The sequence below is a fragment of the Rhinoraja longicauda genome, chromosome 31 (assembly GCF_053455715.1).
Source record: "Rhinoraja longicauda isolate Sanriku21f chromosome 31, sRhiLon1.1, whole genome shotgun sequence".
NCBI lineage: Eukaryota > Metazoa > Chordata > Chondrichthyes > Rajiformes > Arhynchobatidae > Rhinoraja > Rhinoraja longicauda.
Genome location: NC_135983.1, coordinates 18,461,449 through 18,477,445, shown reverse-complemented (window position 1 = coordinate 18,477,445; position 15,997 = coordinate 18,461,449). Strand labels below are relative to the sequence as shown.

At 39.4% G+C, this 15,997-nt stretch overlaps 1 protein-coding gene across 2 annotated transcripts in view; it reads left to right on the top strand.

The window, feature by feature from the left end:
- The window catches only part of usp20 (ubiquitin specific peptidase 20), a 47,263-nt gene that overhangs the window by 13,776 nt on the left and 17,490 nt on the right, over window positions 1-15,997 (top strand). The window contains exons 8-20 of one of the 2 annotated variants that reach the window (XM_078426235.1): window positions 462-575; window positions 1,766-1,844; window positions 1,939-2,374; window positions 3,006-3,143; window positions 4,691-4,803; window positions 5,049-5,138; window positions 5,352-5,524; window positions 6,687-6,781; window positions 7,231-7,264; window positions 7,451-7,496; window positions 13,197-13,377; window positions 14,778-14,904; window positions 15,655-15,824. In XM_078426235.1, the coding sequence (XP_078282361.1) occupies window positions 462-575; window positions 1,766-1,844; window positions 1,939-2,374; window positions 3,006-3,143; window positions 4,691-4,803; window positions 5,049-5,138; window positions 5,352-5,524; window positions 6,687-6,781; window positions 7,231-7,264; window positions 7,451-7,496; window positions 13,197-13,377; window positions 14,778-14,904; window positions 15,655-15,824 (1,796 nt within the window). The remainder of the gene's footprint in view (window positions 1-461; window positions 576-1,765; window positions 1,845-1,938; window positions 2,375-3,005; window positions 3,144-4,690; window positions 4,804-5,048; window positions 5,139-5,351; window positions 5,525-6,686; window positions 6,782-7,230; window positions 7,265-7,450; window positions 7,497-13,196; window positions 13,378-14,777; window positions 14,905-15,654; window positions 15,825-15,997) is intronic. The other variant, XM_078426236.1, reaches the window with a different exon arrangement.

Below are 15,997 nucleotides of genomic sequence, written 5' to 3'. Positions count from 1 at the left end.
AGTTAAAGGTTTTGTGAATGTGGATTCAAGAAAGAAGTATTTGGCCTCAGTCTTCTAAATCTTCCAATATAATATAAAAGTACCGTCACGACTATAACAGATAGCAGGTACACCATAACATTGCACAACAAGCATTTGCCTTCTCAAACCAGTCTAAGCTACAAATAGTAAGGTCCAGCTCCCACTCTTTATGGTCGGTGACGATGTTTCATTTTGGTTGATTGACTGGATGCCTCCTTAAAACTTTATCTGTCGATTTTGTCTTTAAACTTTGTGATTTACATTAAAACTTTTTTCCTACAAACTTAAAATGTTAATAAAATCCTTTTAAAGTCAGTGTGCCACCTGAGATCTATTGCAAATGTTATGTCTTTAACTCAATAACGAGAATTTATTAGTTTGCTGTTTTTGGTGATGATGTAAAAGTTAATGTTAATTCAGTTGCCACTTTTCTGTTGCAGCCCACCTCTCACCCAGTTCTTCTTGGAATGTGTAGGTTTGGTTCGTACAGATAAAAAGCCAGCTCTTTGCAAAAGCTATCAGAAGCTTATCTCTGAGCTATGGCACAAAAAACGGTATGTGTCCATTTATGACTGTGGATCTGTTTTTGCACATAATGCTAAAATGCTGCCACTAAGTTTTGACAGAAAGTAAAAATCTTACTGCTTCGATTCAGACACTGTTGGGTACCCCTTTAAGTTTTCTACAAGGAACAATATCAATGTCTATTTAAAACAGAAAATGCAGGATAAACTTAGCAGATCAGGCAAGATCTGTGGAAAGGGAATGAAAGTTAATTTTCCAGTCAAAGACCCTTAAGGACTGAGAGCAAAGAGAAAATAAGCTGGGTTGAAGTTGTGGAGAGAGGGAGAGATGAATAGGGCAAAGAAAAATCTATGATAGGGTGTATTAAGATTTGCATGTATTTAGGCCGTTTGTTTCATTAAAACTGTTGAATGGCCATTTACTTATGTTGCAGTTCATCAACCGTGAGGGTATACCACTAAAATAAGCTCCAGAGTTTGTAGTCCATTTAAGCATGTAACTGGGTCTTACTAAGTAGTGTTTACATGCAGCCAGCAGAAGGGGCATTTGTGAAAACATTTCCAAGTATGCACCTTCAAAAATGGTAGAGCATTGGGGATTTGGACCACTGACTGTCATATAATTTAACAATATACTTTAACATCTGTAATACAAGATCTAAACGAATAATCACTTAACTACATTCTATTTACCTTGGGTAATAAGTATGGTTCTATTTATAATTGTTTTGTAAATTCTTGGTTGACATGTCATTGAATTTGATAGTGTAAATGAGGGGAGGGAGAGGGCATTAATACCAGTGGATCGATGACCAAATGGGACCAGTTTGCTTACTGTGAATGGGAATATATTTGAGAAATAAACAGAATTTAACAAGCCTGGAATAGTATAGCTGCCTTTTTGTGCTAAATCCTGTAAGTTTGCTATATTTATAATCCACAAGCAAGCCACCAGCTAACTGCTCAATTTGAAGGAAAGGATATGTTGATCCGATTAAGATCTAAATGCAGGTGGTTATATCCCCCTTCAACACAATAATGTGAATTTGAGAAAGGTATTGAAATTGAAATAGAAGGGTCAAAGAAAAAAGGAAGCTGATGTGACTTGACCATATGAAGTAGAATTGATTGGAATGATGAATGTAAAAGAGCATTTGATTATTTGAATTAAGAATCATTGATTACTCCTTTCTAATTTTCTATTTTTCTTTTTTGTGCAGTCCCAGCTACGTTGTTCCTACAAGTCTTGCCCATGGCATTAAATTGATCAATCCTATGTTCCGAGGTTATGCACAGCAGGTTGGCTGAGAGATTTTGTCTTAAAAGAGATAAGTAATTTTACAACAGGTACTCTGAGACTAGTGTCCTCTTCGACTTCTGATTTTTTTTCCAGGACACACAGGAATTCCTCCGTTGTTTGATGGATCAACTCCATGAAGAGCTTAAGGAACCCTTGACAGAGAGAGACTGCGACTCCTCGAGTGACACAGAGGAAAAACGAGATGGTGACAGGAGTCCTTCAGAGGACGAGTTTCTCTCCTGTGACTCTGGAGCGAGCAGCGACAAAGGGGAAGGGGAAAACAGAAGCAAATGTTCTTTTGAGAAGCAGATTGAAACGGAGCTGCTGATCCAGGATGAATGTGGAAAAGGAATTTCAGAAAAAGAAAGGCAAAAGGACAGAAAATTTTCATGTGGGCACCACAGGCTGGGATTAGTCGATGCAATTGATGAAGATGCAGATGTAGACACGTCTTTGAGTTCAGGAGATGCTGGAGGCTCCGGCGATGCCAGAACTGCCATGGTTTCTCATAGTCCTTGCAGAACACCAGGTGTTGTATTTAAGACTTTTCTTTAAACTTAATTTGACCTGTTCAGTTACTGAATTATGCTTAAGCAGTTTAATATAATTTTAATATTTTACTGTTAGGTGCAGCTGTTTTAATACTAGCTATTGGCAATAAATTGTATTATACCTTTGGTGTCATTTTTGCACAAGGTGGGAAAGCAGAATGATATCCAATGAGCAAAACAAAATGCTGGAGTAACTCAACAGGTCATGCTGCATCTGTGGAGAGAAGACGTTTCGGGTCAGGACCCTTTTTCAGAGTAGAAGAAGGGACCGTTCCCAAAACATCAACTATCCGCTCCCTCTACAGGTGCAACATGACCCGCTGGTTTACTCCAGCACTTTGTATTTTGCTCAATATACCAGCATCTGTAGTTCCTTGTGTCTCCATGACATTCAATGATCTGGTTTAGTTGGGGTTGAATTCAATTTTTTTTTTCCTCAGGGAATTTTAATAGAATCTGAATCAGATGGGAGCACTGAGAGCTTTATTGTGATAACTGAAATGAATCAAATGGTTCCTGACATGGTGCAAACTACTGTGACTCCAGCCATCCTGCTTTACTGTTGGACAAGATAACCATTTTAATTTTATTTTTATTTGCCTGACCCAGAACCTGACAACGATGTAAACATGCGTCGTACATCACGATCATGCAGCCCCATCCATCAAGGACTTCATTCCAAGTTGTCCAGCACCCCACCTCGATCGAGTCCAAAGCGGACAGGACCACCGTATTCCCTCAAGAAAGGTATTTTTCTCCGCAGTGGCTTTGCCACCACTATTTTTTAATTTTTTTAATTAAATTGGCTTAATACTCAAACATAAAACATACCAGCAAATCCTGAATGTCTCAGTTGCTTTGGTCACACGATTTATACAAATTTGACCTTTTTCTAAATGTTAATTTGTAGTTCAGAGCAATGTTTATTACGAGTTTTTATAAACATTCTTCATTAGCTGAAGTTACCAGATTGACTAAATGATAATTTTGCAGTAATGTGCCTATGAATCACCAAAACCACCTGTTTTGCCTTTTGAAGACATAAAGTTTTATTTTAATCAAATAATGCAAATGATTGGTCCTGTATTCCTATCTGCATCTTCATGATATTGGTATTGAAATTGTTGTATTTTGTTTTATATTATTTTGATATCATGAAGAAAATATTGGTTTATCTACAGACTTTAACATACCAACCTCGTTAGAGACCTCTTCACTGCCATCCAACTTGGTGGGCCTACTTTCATGAGGTTCTAGTTGTAGCCAGAGAATCATCTTTATTGGATTTGCTTCCTGTTCAGCCTTCAGTGTTAGCTCTGCTGCTCGATGGATGTATTGTTAATCTTTGTTTACCACCCTCCCCTCATCACCTTTTCTTTCCTCCTTGCTCTGTTGTGGCAACATCATGTGAAAATGTAATCCGTTTCCAATTCTATGCTGGCAACACTCAACTCTACCCCATGAGCTTCTTGATACCAATTTGAAAAAGAAAATCAGATTTGGTTACCACTGACAGTAACAACGAGCTTTGGAATGTAGGGAGAAAACTAAACACTTGGATTAAATCCATGCAGTCATATGTAAAATATGCAAAATCCACATGGACAACACCAGAAGTCAGAATGAAACCTGGATCACTTCGGTTGCGAGATAGCTCTATACCTCTACAACATGGCCTGATTCTGCACTTGCCTCATTTCATAAATTGCTGAAGCTTTTCTTTCGTGTCTCTGTTACTCGCCTAAAGCAATATTTCACAGCACTCCTGGCCAGACTACCTCACTATTCATCAATAACTTGGAATCAGTCAAAACTCTAACCTTCAGTTTTCATATTCGCATTGTCCAATTCACATATCAGCCCTGTGCCTGCGACCACAAATGGCTTTAAGTTAAGTGATGCCTTAGTTTTAGAATGTCCATCTTTGTTTTTATATACCCCCATGCCTCTCTGTTTCTCTACCCTCAAGTGCAGAACATACCTGAAGATACCAGCGCCCCTCCAATTAAGTATTTATTTTATTTACTTCATTTGTGGCCATACCTTATTGCACAATTGCAAAGTATAGAATTCCCTTAAACCCCATCTAGCTTTCCAAGTCTCATTTTCGTTAATAACTTGTTATGTGGTTTGATGTCAAATTTTGTTTAGTGATACCCCTGCATAGCACTCTGGAACTCTGCTGTACAATAGCGTTACACAAGTCCAACTTGCTCTTGTTAATGTGGAATTGTGTTATTTTGGTTTAGCCATTCTTCAAAATGCGATTCAGTTTTTCTTTTTGCCTCATTCAGCCCAACTTCTGTCGTCAAACAAGAAGAAAAAGCAACACAAGTATCGCAGCGTGATTTCTGATATCTTTGATGGGTCAATATTGAGCCTGGTCCAATGTCTCACCTGTGACAGAGTAAGTTTCATTTTCACCTATAAATTGTAATTTGGCGTAGAATCTTATATTAATTTGCAAATTTACACAATTATCATAGAGTGTGGGATTAAATTTTCATTTTTAGTGTTGTCATCAACAGTAACACAAGATGCATTCAGTGGAACTATAAACCCAACTTGAGTGATATGTGGCACTAAATTTTTGTATTTAATGGGAAATACAGCAAACAACACTGCCTGTTTGATTTGGTAACATTATTTCAGCTTCTATGTGTGGAACACGGATTATTGGAATACTTTAACCCTGGATTGAAAAGAGCCACATGTTATCAAATGGCTGCTGTGATAAACAAGGTAAATAAATGTATAATTGAAATTAACAAACAAAGGCAAAGGCTAGCCATACAGAATAATGGATGTGGAAAAGAGGTTTATCGATAATGTAATGTTGGTGAAGATACTGTATGAGGCACTTGGTAATTGAATTGCAATAAAACATCAATAATGTTAGATTTGGTGTAAATATTGAATCTGGTATTTTAACATGATGGTACTATGCTGTTACAGATTTCTTCCACAGTGGAAACATTTCAAGATCTGTCTTTGCCAATCCCTGGAAAAGAGGACCTGGCCAAATTACACGCATCCATCCACCAAAACCTACCTGTGAAAAGTGGCACCTGTAGTGATGCCTATTCTACACAAGGATGGGTCGCATTCATTATGGATTATATTAGAAGGTAAATAGTGTTTGTAAAAAGAGTTCAATTTTCAGATATTATAACCTTACGCCCATTTCTTGTAATTGGAGGATTCTACTGTTACTGTAGTCCATTTTTGTTTAAGCTACTTTCTTTTGATGCATTTTCATTACTGAACAATCGCAATATCAACTTACATATCATTATTTCCTTGATAATACCACCAAGGAAAAATCTCATATGAAAAAAATTAATGAAACTATGTTGAGAAGAGCAGTGCAAATCATATAGGGGACCTTGTGCACATAGGTCTGCCATTTGTGTTGGAAAATAACTGCAGATGCTGGTACAAATCGAAGGTTTGTCAGTCTGAAGAAGAGTCTTGACCCGAAACGTCACCCATTCCTTCTCTCCAGAGATGCTGCCTGACCCGCTGAGTTACTCCAGCATTTTGTGATACCTAGGTTTGCCATTTACACTCAGTCAAAACTTGATGTTTCACCTTTGCACGATCTGACATATTTGGTGATTTGGATGTTTTGCCTTCTTTACTCCATTAAATTTACAGTAATGCATTGAACATTTCAGCCATCACTTTCAAATAGAATCATTCTAAAATTATTGAATATTCCGCTTCGGTGATCATTGTATTGAACTTGCTCATTCAGTCGGCTATTCTACTGATCACACGTAAGCTGCAGAATAATTTTCTTCATTCATTCCATAGCTTCAAATGCCCATAGTGTAATTAAGAGTTCAAGGATAAGTCTATAATATAACGTCCACTATACGTCCTCCACTCGTCTGGCCCCGGGAGAGTTTTAAGGGGGGTTGAGGGGATGGAGTGGGTGAGTGTCGTCAGTTGGGGCAGGGTTGCCGGGCCTGCAGGAGAGATTTGGGCCCAATGGGTCCACGCCTGGCTAGTCCTTTATAATATCCCCTATATATGAATATTAGAGCATATAAAAATGAACTTGTCAATTTAAATTTGATTTCAGAATTTTACTTTATATTTTATATAGATGAACAGAATTTAGGATTATGCCAACCTTTTCTCAATGTGCATGTCAGACTTTGTGTTTTATCTGATTTTTTTTTCTACTCGCATCCAGGTACACAAATACCAGTTTTAACTCTTGGTTTCATCTCAAAATGAAATGATCATTTTGATAGATCAATACTTGCGCAATTTCCATTGCAGATTTGTCGTGTCCTGTATCCCAAGCTGGTTTTGGGGTCCTGTTGTAACATTAGAAGATTGTTTAGCTGCTTTCTTTGCCGCTGATGAACTGAAAGGTGAGTTCAATGCAATACGTAATACATAGAAATCACATAATGGTCCACTTAGCTTGCCATGGCAGACTAAAACGTCCCTCCATGCTTTATGTTCTCTCATGTACTGACCAATATTTTTTTTAAAGGATCTAATCAATGCCTCACTGGAGTTTGCAAGTTTCCTACTTTAATTCCAAAAATACATTAAAACTTAAAAAAAAATTCTTTGGAGGGCATTGACCGTACAAAAGTGGCTGTATCACTGCATGTTTTTCTCGTGAACATTCCTTTTAACCTATACATACATAGATCTCTTGAATTGTTTGCTTTTGTTCCTAAATTGAAGCCCGAGTTTCACATTAATTACACTTTTCCGATAGTTAAATTATTAGTGTCCAGATCTTTGTTATTTGAAGTCTTTAAAAGTGGATCGCACCCATGTTATTTTTCCATACGTTTTTGTTTTGCAGGTGACAACATGTACAGCTGTGAAAAATGCAAGAAGTAAGTTTGGAGATATATCTGCTTTTCCTGGCATTGTTTCTCCACTTGTTTTTGATTGTGTCTGATCTATGTTATTAAAAATAAATTGGAATATCAGACATTATACTAGCAGTAACCTCTGGGGGGCATGATGTGGTTTATGTTTGGCATATACAATGGTTTAACTTCCCATATTTCCCCTTTCAGGTTAAGGAACGGAGTCAAGTACTGTAAAGTCCTTAAGCTACCAGAGGTAGGTGATTAACCCATCTTAAAAATCCTAAAATCTTTTGTTATTGAAGTGGTTATCTAGTTTATTAAATACTTGTTCTTTAAAGCCATTCTTATTTTATATCTGAGCATGTCCAATACAGATTATTGCTTTCTGGTTACAAATGGTAATGCAATTTATATCTTCATTGAATTTGATTTTAATTTGAGTTTCTTCGCAAAAAATATATATTATTCCCCCCCCCCCCCCCCCAGGTTTCATCTTGCCAGCATAAAATAGTTCTTACTATGAAATTGTGGAACATTTTGGAAGTATTTTATGTGTGTTGATACATCATGTACAGTGCAATCCTTTGGTGCCCTGAAATACTATGGTGCTCCTGGTCCTTCACCAGGAATCCCAAAGATGTGTGAGCCTATAGGTTAACTGGCATCTGTAAAATTGCCCCAAATGCATAGCAAGTTGATGAGAAAGTGGGATAACATAGAACTTGTTTGAAGGGGCAAGCAAGTTTGCTTGTGAACTAATGGGGCTGAAGGGCCTGTTTCCACGCTGTATCTCTAAACTAAACTAAATATTTACAGCTAGATTTCTATTGCAAACTTGGACTGCAAACTTCTATTTATAAAAGTATACACCTATGTGCTGCACGCGACTGTGCCAGTAATCAAGCATGATTCATTGCCCCTCAGCTGCTGTACACTTTGTGTCGGGTACCAGTTTCTGGGAACTTGAGGGTGGCACATTGGTACAACTGCTGTAGCTGCTGCCTCTTAGCACCAGGAACCTGGGTTCGATCCTGACTGAGTTCTGTCTGTGTGGAGTATGCGTGTCCTCCCTGTGACCGTTTGAGTTTCCTTCAGGCGCTCTAGTTACACATCCTAAATATGTGTAAATGACCCTTACTGTGTAGGGAGTGGATTAGAAAGTGGGATAACATAGAACTAGTGTGAAAGGGTGATCGATGGTCAGTGTGGACTCAGTGGGCTGAAGAGCCTATTTCCATGCTGTGTCTTTTAATCAATCAAAACACTTTTTCTTCGTGTGGTTCTATACTCCAGCCTGAAACCTGGTTCAGAAACAATCCCAATAGTGCTCCCACAGACCTATGAGAGAATTGTTCACCACAATGTTCCTGCGAGTTAGTGTTGGGTTGGTTGAGGGAGAACAGCTGTGCTCTTGGTGAGATGCAAGACTGAAATTGTAAGGGTAAAAAGACCCTAATGGGAGTTATCTATAGGCCCCCAAACAGTAGCCTCGACATAGGGTGCAAGTTGAATCAGGAGATAAAATTGGCGTGTCAAAAATGTAATGCTACGGTGGTTATGGGAGATTTCAACATGCAGGTAGACTGGGAAAATCAGGTTGGAAATGGACCCCAGGAAAGAGAGTTTGTAGAGTGCCTTCGAGATGGATTCTTAGAACAGCTTGTACTGGAGCCTACCAGGGAGAAGGCAATTCTGGATTTAGTGTTGTGTAATGATCCTGATCTGATAAGGGGACTAGAGGTAAAAGAGCCATTAGGAGGCAGTGATCACAACATGATAAGTTTTACTCTGCAAATGGAAAGGCAGAAGGGAAAATCGGAAGTGTCGGTATTACAGTATAGCAAAGGGGATTACAGAGGCATGAGGCAGGAGCTGGCCAAAATTGACTGGAAGGAGGCCCTAGCAGGGAAGACGGTAGAACAGCAATGGCAGGTATTCCTGGGAATAATGCAGAGGTTGCAGGATCAATTTATTGCAAAGAGGTGGAAAGACTCTAAGGGGAGTAAGAGACACCTGTGGCTGACAAGGGAAGTCAGGGACAGCATAAAAATTAAGGAGAGGAAGTATAACATAGCAAAGAAGAGTGGGAAGACAGAGGATTGGGACTCTTTTAAAGAGCAACAAAAGTTAACTAAAAAGGCAATACGGGGAGAAAAGATGAGGTACGAGGGTAAACTAGCCAATAATATAAAGGAGGATAGCAAAAGTTTTTTTAGGTACGTGAAGAGGAAAAAAATAGTCAAGGCAAATGTGGGTCCCTTGAAGACAGAAGCAGGGGAATTTATTATGGGGAACAAAGAAATGGCAGACGAGTTAAACCGTTACTTTGGATCTGTCTTCACTGAGGAAGATTCACACAATCTCCCAAATGTTCTAGGGGCCGGAGAACCTAGGGTGATGGAGGAACTGAAGGAAATCCACATTAGGCAGGAAATGGTTTTGGGTAGACTGATGGGACTGAAGGCTGATAAATCCCCAGGGCCTGATGGTCTGCATCCCAGGGTACTTAAGGAGGTGGCTCTAGAAATAGTGGAAGCATTAGAGATCATTTTTCAATGTTCTATAGATTCAGGATCAGTTCCTGTGGATTGGAGGATAGCAAATGTTATCCCACTTTTTAAGAAATGAGGGAGAGAGAAAACGGGTAACTATAGACCAGTTAGTCTGACATCAGTGGTGGGGAAGATGCTGGAGTCAATTATAAAAGACGAAATTGCTGAGCATTTGGATAGCAGTAACGGGATCATTCCGAGTCAGCATGGATTTACGAAGGGGAAATCATGCTTGACAAATCTACTGGAATTTTTTGAGGATGTAACTAGGAAAATTGACAGGGGAGAGTCAGTGGATGTGGTGTACCTCGACTTTCAGAAAGCCTTCGACAAGGTCCCACATAGGAGATTAGTGGGCAAAATTAGGGCACATGGTATTGGGGGTAGGGTACTGACATGGATAGAAAATTGGTTGACAGACAGAAAGCAAAGAGTGGGGATAAATGGGTCCCTTTCGGAATGGCAGGCAGTGACCAGTGGGGTACCGCAAGGTTCGGTGCTGGGACCCCAGCTATTTACGATATAAATTAATGACTTAGACGAAGGGATTAAAAGTACCATTAGCAAATTTACAGATGATACTAAGCTGGGGGGTAGTGTGAATTGTGAGGAAGATGCAATAAGGCTGCAGGGTGACTTGGACAGGTTGTGTGAGTGGGCGGATACATGGCAGATGCAGTTTAATGTAGATAAGTGTGAGGTTATTCACTTTGGAAGTAAGAATAGAAAGGCAGATTATTATCTGAATGGTGTCAAGTTAGGAGGAGGGGGAGTTCAACGAGATCTGGGTGTCCTAGTGCATCAGTCAATGAAAGGAAGCATGCAGGTACAGCAGGCAGTGAAGAAAGCCAATGGAATGTTGGCCTTCGTAACAAGAGGAGTTGAGTATAGGAGCAAAGAGGTCCTTCTACAGTTGTACCGGGCCCTGGTGAGACCGCACCTGGAGTACTGTGTGCAGTTTTGGTCTCCAAATTTGAGGAAGGATATTCTTGCTATGGAGGGCGTGCAGCGTAGGTTCACTAGGTTAATTCCCGGAATGGCGGGACTGTCGTATGTTGAAAGGCTGGAGCGATTGGGCTTGTATACACTGGAATTTAGAAGGATGAGGGGGGATCTTATTGAAACATATAAGATAATTAGGGGATTGGACACATTAGAGGCAGGAAACATGTTCCCAATGTTGGGGGAGTCCAGAACAAGGGGCCACAGTTTAAGAATAAGGGGTAAGCCATTTAGAACGGAGATGAGGAAGAACTTTTTCAGTCAGAGAGTGGTGAAGGTGTGGAATTCTCTGCCTCAGAAGGCGGTGGAGGCCAGTTCGTTGGATGCTTTCAAGAGAGAGCTGGATAGAGCTCTTAAGGATAGCGGAGTGAGGGGGTATGGGGAGAAGGCAGGAACGGGGTACTGATTGAGAGTGATCAGCCATGATCGCATTGAATGGCGGTGCTGGCTCGAAGGGCTGAATGGCCTACTCCTGCACCTATTGTCTATTGACAGCTGCATCTTGTTGAGTGCAGGTGTTGCCGGCACATACATCTTCTGCTAAGGTCGCTCTCATCTAGATGGGTGTGATGAAAGCTGCTGTTATCCTTCTTGTTGAAATGCACTGCTGTCTGCAGCCCAGAGATTTCTATGGTAACAGACTCAATGGCCAGCGACCAGTATTGCAGTTGCCATGGGGAAATCTCCAGGTGCTGGAAAACTGTGTGGCCAAACACAAAGAGAGGGAAACTGCAGCTCCCTCATTGAACAGCAGCTAATGAAAGGAGTTTTAGGATCAAGGCAGCTTTTCAACAGCTGAGGCGGCAGCCAAAATAACCCTCAGCAAAGGCCTGCACTCACCTGGCCTTTCACCCTGTGCTCACAGGCTGCCTTTTCACATTATCTTGGTGATTGACCCTGCACTGACTCATGTGACAATCACACTTTTATTGCCACGGGGGTGCCAGTGGAGGACAGGGATTTGTGTCAGGCTTGTGATGTGGCAGAATCCAAGCATGTGCCATTTTTAAAGTATGGTAGTGCATTTATCTGTAAATGTTTGGGATCCAGGACCAAGTGCTGTAATAAATCAGCACTTTGTGAGGTCGCAAGACACCTAGTACTAGTAAAATACTAATAACATTAATTTTAATAATGTTCAATCTTTTCAAAGTTTTGTGCAAAAAATATATTTATTCTCAAGAAAAAAAACATGGAAAAGTAACTTGGGTGTGATCCACTTTGAAAGACTTCAAATAACAAATATTTGATACCTAATAATTTAACTATCTGAAAAGTGGAATTAATGTGAAACTCAGTCTTCCATTCAGGAACAAAAGCAATCAATTCACGAGATCTATATATTTTTAAGTTGAAAGGAATGTTCACAAGAAAAACATGCAGTAATACAGCCACTTTTGTAAATGAAGTAATTGGAGTCAAATAAGAAAAATAAACTAATTTTAACATGCCATTCTCACTACAGTCATTTTTTTGCGTTTATATCATTGCGTTCATTGAAGTAATAGTGCTAGCTGAGTGGCTGGAAAAGAAAATCTGCATTGGCCCATTGGACTGTGAGGAAGCTATAGAAAGAATGCAGATGTCCTGAGAACAGCATTTAGTCGGAGTAGGAGACTTACAACAGACAACCTCCATCTTAGAATTCCAAGCTTCCACCCATATAAGTAAAGGGAAGTAGAAGATTGGGGTCCATAATAAACATCGACATCGTTCGACCCAAAACATCAACTGTCCATTCCCTCTATAGATACTGCCTGACCCACGGAGTTCCTGAAGCACTTTGCTCCAGGTTCAAGCATCTGCAAGCATCCTTGTGTCTTTATAAATATGTTGACAGTAGGTAGAAGCTAGTACTTTTAGAGCCCGCTGATTCAATGAGTAAAGAGCGTGGGCATCGAATTGAGTAGACAGCTCTTTAAAAGGGTTTAAGTATGGTGGCTGATGGCATCTTTAATGCAGCATTACTCTGTGTGATGAGAATAGCATTAAGAACAATGGACAAACACCTCACTGCAGCCAGGCAGGAAAGACAAGAGTGTAGATCGGTATATACTGCAGTAATAGAATTTACTTTATAAATTTGTATCCCCCAGTAAATTCACCAGTGCCAGTAAATTTACCAAGACAGGTACATGTACAGGATGGTAACATGTTAAGAGAATCCGTGCACAAATCTGGTTCATGAGAGTCATCTGATAGCCAGATCCTGAAACACATGATAGTTGGCATAGAAAAAATGAACAGGAAATGTTATATTGGCTAATATTGACACAATAATATCATTAAATCATATCAATGCAGTTTAAGGTTTGTTCATATAATGTTTGTAGTAGATGCAAGCATTGCAATCGACTTTTAATTGCTGCTCATTTTGAATTTTTACCATCCCCTTACAGATTCTGTGTGTTCACTTGAAACGCTTTCGACATGAAGTGATGTATTCCTTTAAAGTAAATAGCCACGTATCTTTCCCACTGGAAGGTCTTGATCTTCGACCCTTTCTCTCGAAGGAGAGCCCTTCCCAAATTACAACTTATGATCTTTTGTCTGTTATTTGTCATCATGGGACCGCAGGCAGTAAGTAAACACAACATCATTCTTTGAATCAAGATCACAAGTAGCTTATAAAAGAGATTTGTTTGACTAAAAATTGATTAAATCGTCTGATTATCCCACTGAATTATCCCGCTTGTTCAAATTGCATTCTGAATTATCTATCCATGATTTAAGTTACTAACCTTAAATAAATTGTTACATCAGCTGATTCAAGTTAAATAGGTAATAACATCAAGTGCTTTCCAGTGACACTGTCAATTTACACAGCTCTGGAGAACAGGAGCTAGAATGAAGAACATGGAAAACTACAGTCAAAGTGAAGTCACAATATGTGAAATAGATGTAATTTATCCAATAGTTTGAGCAACATGAGTTCAACTGGGTAATTATGACTGAAGTAAAATAACTTGGTTTGGAGAATTTTAGAACGTATTTTCTCATCTTTTGTGCATAATGGGTGCCATTTAAAAATAGTGTCATACAGCATGGAAGCAGGCCCCTCAACCGAACTCATCCATGCCAAGCAAGCTGCTCCATCTAAGCTTGTCCCATTTGCCTACGTTTGGCCCATATCTCTCTAAGCCTTGAGATAGACACACAAAGCTGGAGTAACTCAGCGGGACAGGCAGCATCTCTGAAGAGAAGGTTTGGGTGACATTTCGGGTTGAGACCCTTCTTTCTAAGCCTTTCCTGCCAAGTGTCTTTTAAATGCTGTTATGGTACCTACCTCCTCTGGCAGCTTGTTCCATATACCAAACATTGTCCGAGTAAAAATTAAATCTAATCCTGTCAAGTTGGAAGTTTGTCGTTGGGACTCTTGCAACGTTTGTAATATACATGCTAAAAATGTGTATTTGTTGATCAGAAATAATAGATGCTTTACAGCTGGAGTGTGCAAGCTTCTACAATTGGCCCTTGAGCTTTTGGAATTACATACGCTGTTTACATTTTCCATTTCCATTAATTTTCCAAAACTAATGGTTTTTGGTGTTCTAATTTAAGATATATCCATCATTTGAAGTGCCCATCTTAAGAAGACCTCTTTCCAAACTTCCAGGGCCCACAAAATTCAAGAAGATAAACAGTGAGTAAGAAATATACAGTCTACTCCTCTTAATTCAAAATTTCTAAATTCAAGTTAGTATTTGTTTTTTTAAAGTATCCAATCCCCACTTTGATTAATTAGAATAACTGAATTATTCAGCAGTTTCAGAAATGAGTTTGAATTGTCAGGAGTAGACAAAACCCAAATTGAACTAAACTGGCCAACTTCAAGGGCCAAGTTGTTTGGCTCACTGCTTGGGCACTCCTGTTTTAAAGTTTTGAGGAAGGAAAATCATGTAGTCTTGTAAAGTTGAACATTTGAACAGGGCTTTTACAACATTTTAATATAAACATGCTAAGAACTGGTGTTTTTACAGGTGGTCACTACATAGCTTATTGCCAGAATGTAATTAATGGTCAGTGGTACGAATTTGATGACCAATATGTCACAGAGGTCCATGAGACAGTTGTACAGAATGCTGAGGCTTATGTCCTTTTCTACAGGTAAGGAACACTTAAATTGTTGAAATGTGCATTTACAAATTAGTGATTTAGAAATGTATACTTAATCTGCCTAACGGGGGATTTAAATGTTGGAAGACCGATAGAGTTATACAGCAGGGAAATGGGCCCTTCAGCCCAACTCTCCCACGACAACCAAGATATCTACCTGAGTTTGCCCCATTTGCCTGTGGTTGGCCTGAACCCCACTAGACCTTTTCAACCCATGTACTGTCCAAATACCATTTGAACATTGTACCCACCTATACTACTTCCTCTGGCAGTTCATTTCACATAAGCACCACATAAGCCCCGTCCCCTCTTAACTAAAATCTGTGCCCTCTTGTTTTAAACTCTCCTACCCTGGGAACAAGATTGTGACAATTCACTTTATCTCACTCCACATGATTTTATAAACATTTTTTTAATGTCACCCCTCAACATCCTACGCTCCAGGGAATAAAGACCCAACCCATCTAGCCTCTTTAGGTGTTGTAAAGACACAAATGTTAACTTGGATTTAATCTCGCTAATATTTAATGGTTAAATAACACTTTTGTGTTTTGTGTAACAGTTTAATTTGGTTTACTTTTGCAGGCAAACTTTTTTTAATTAAGCCACTTGGCTGTGTAGTACTATTATTCATTTTGAAACTGATCTACAACCATTTTGTGGGGAACAATCAACATTTCAAATTTAACTTGTGCTTCTGCACCGTCTCTGTTCTAAGCTAATGTCTCTTTATGTGTGCAGAAAGAGTAGCGAGGAAGCAGTGCGTGAGAGACAAAAGGTTGTAGCTTTGGCAAACTTGAAGGAACCCAGCCTCCTCCAGTTCTACGTCTCCAGAGAGTGGCTAAACAAATTCAACACCTTCACTGAACCAGGCCCAATCACGAACCACACCTTCCTTTGTGCACATGGAGGTCAGTATCCTGGAAAGAATGGCAGATCTAGCATTTGCACTTGAATGCCCAAATAATTTGCTGCTTTTTGTTCTCTTCTATCCCCACAGAGTATTACTCTAGCTCTTTCTCTTGCTTTCACTTTCTTCATTTTTTTGCTTTAATCCTCCTGATTTTGTGAGTGCTCTGAAGGG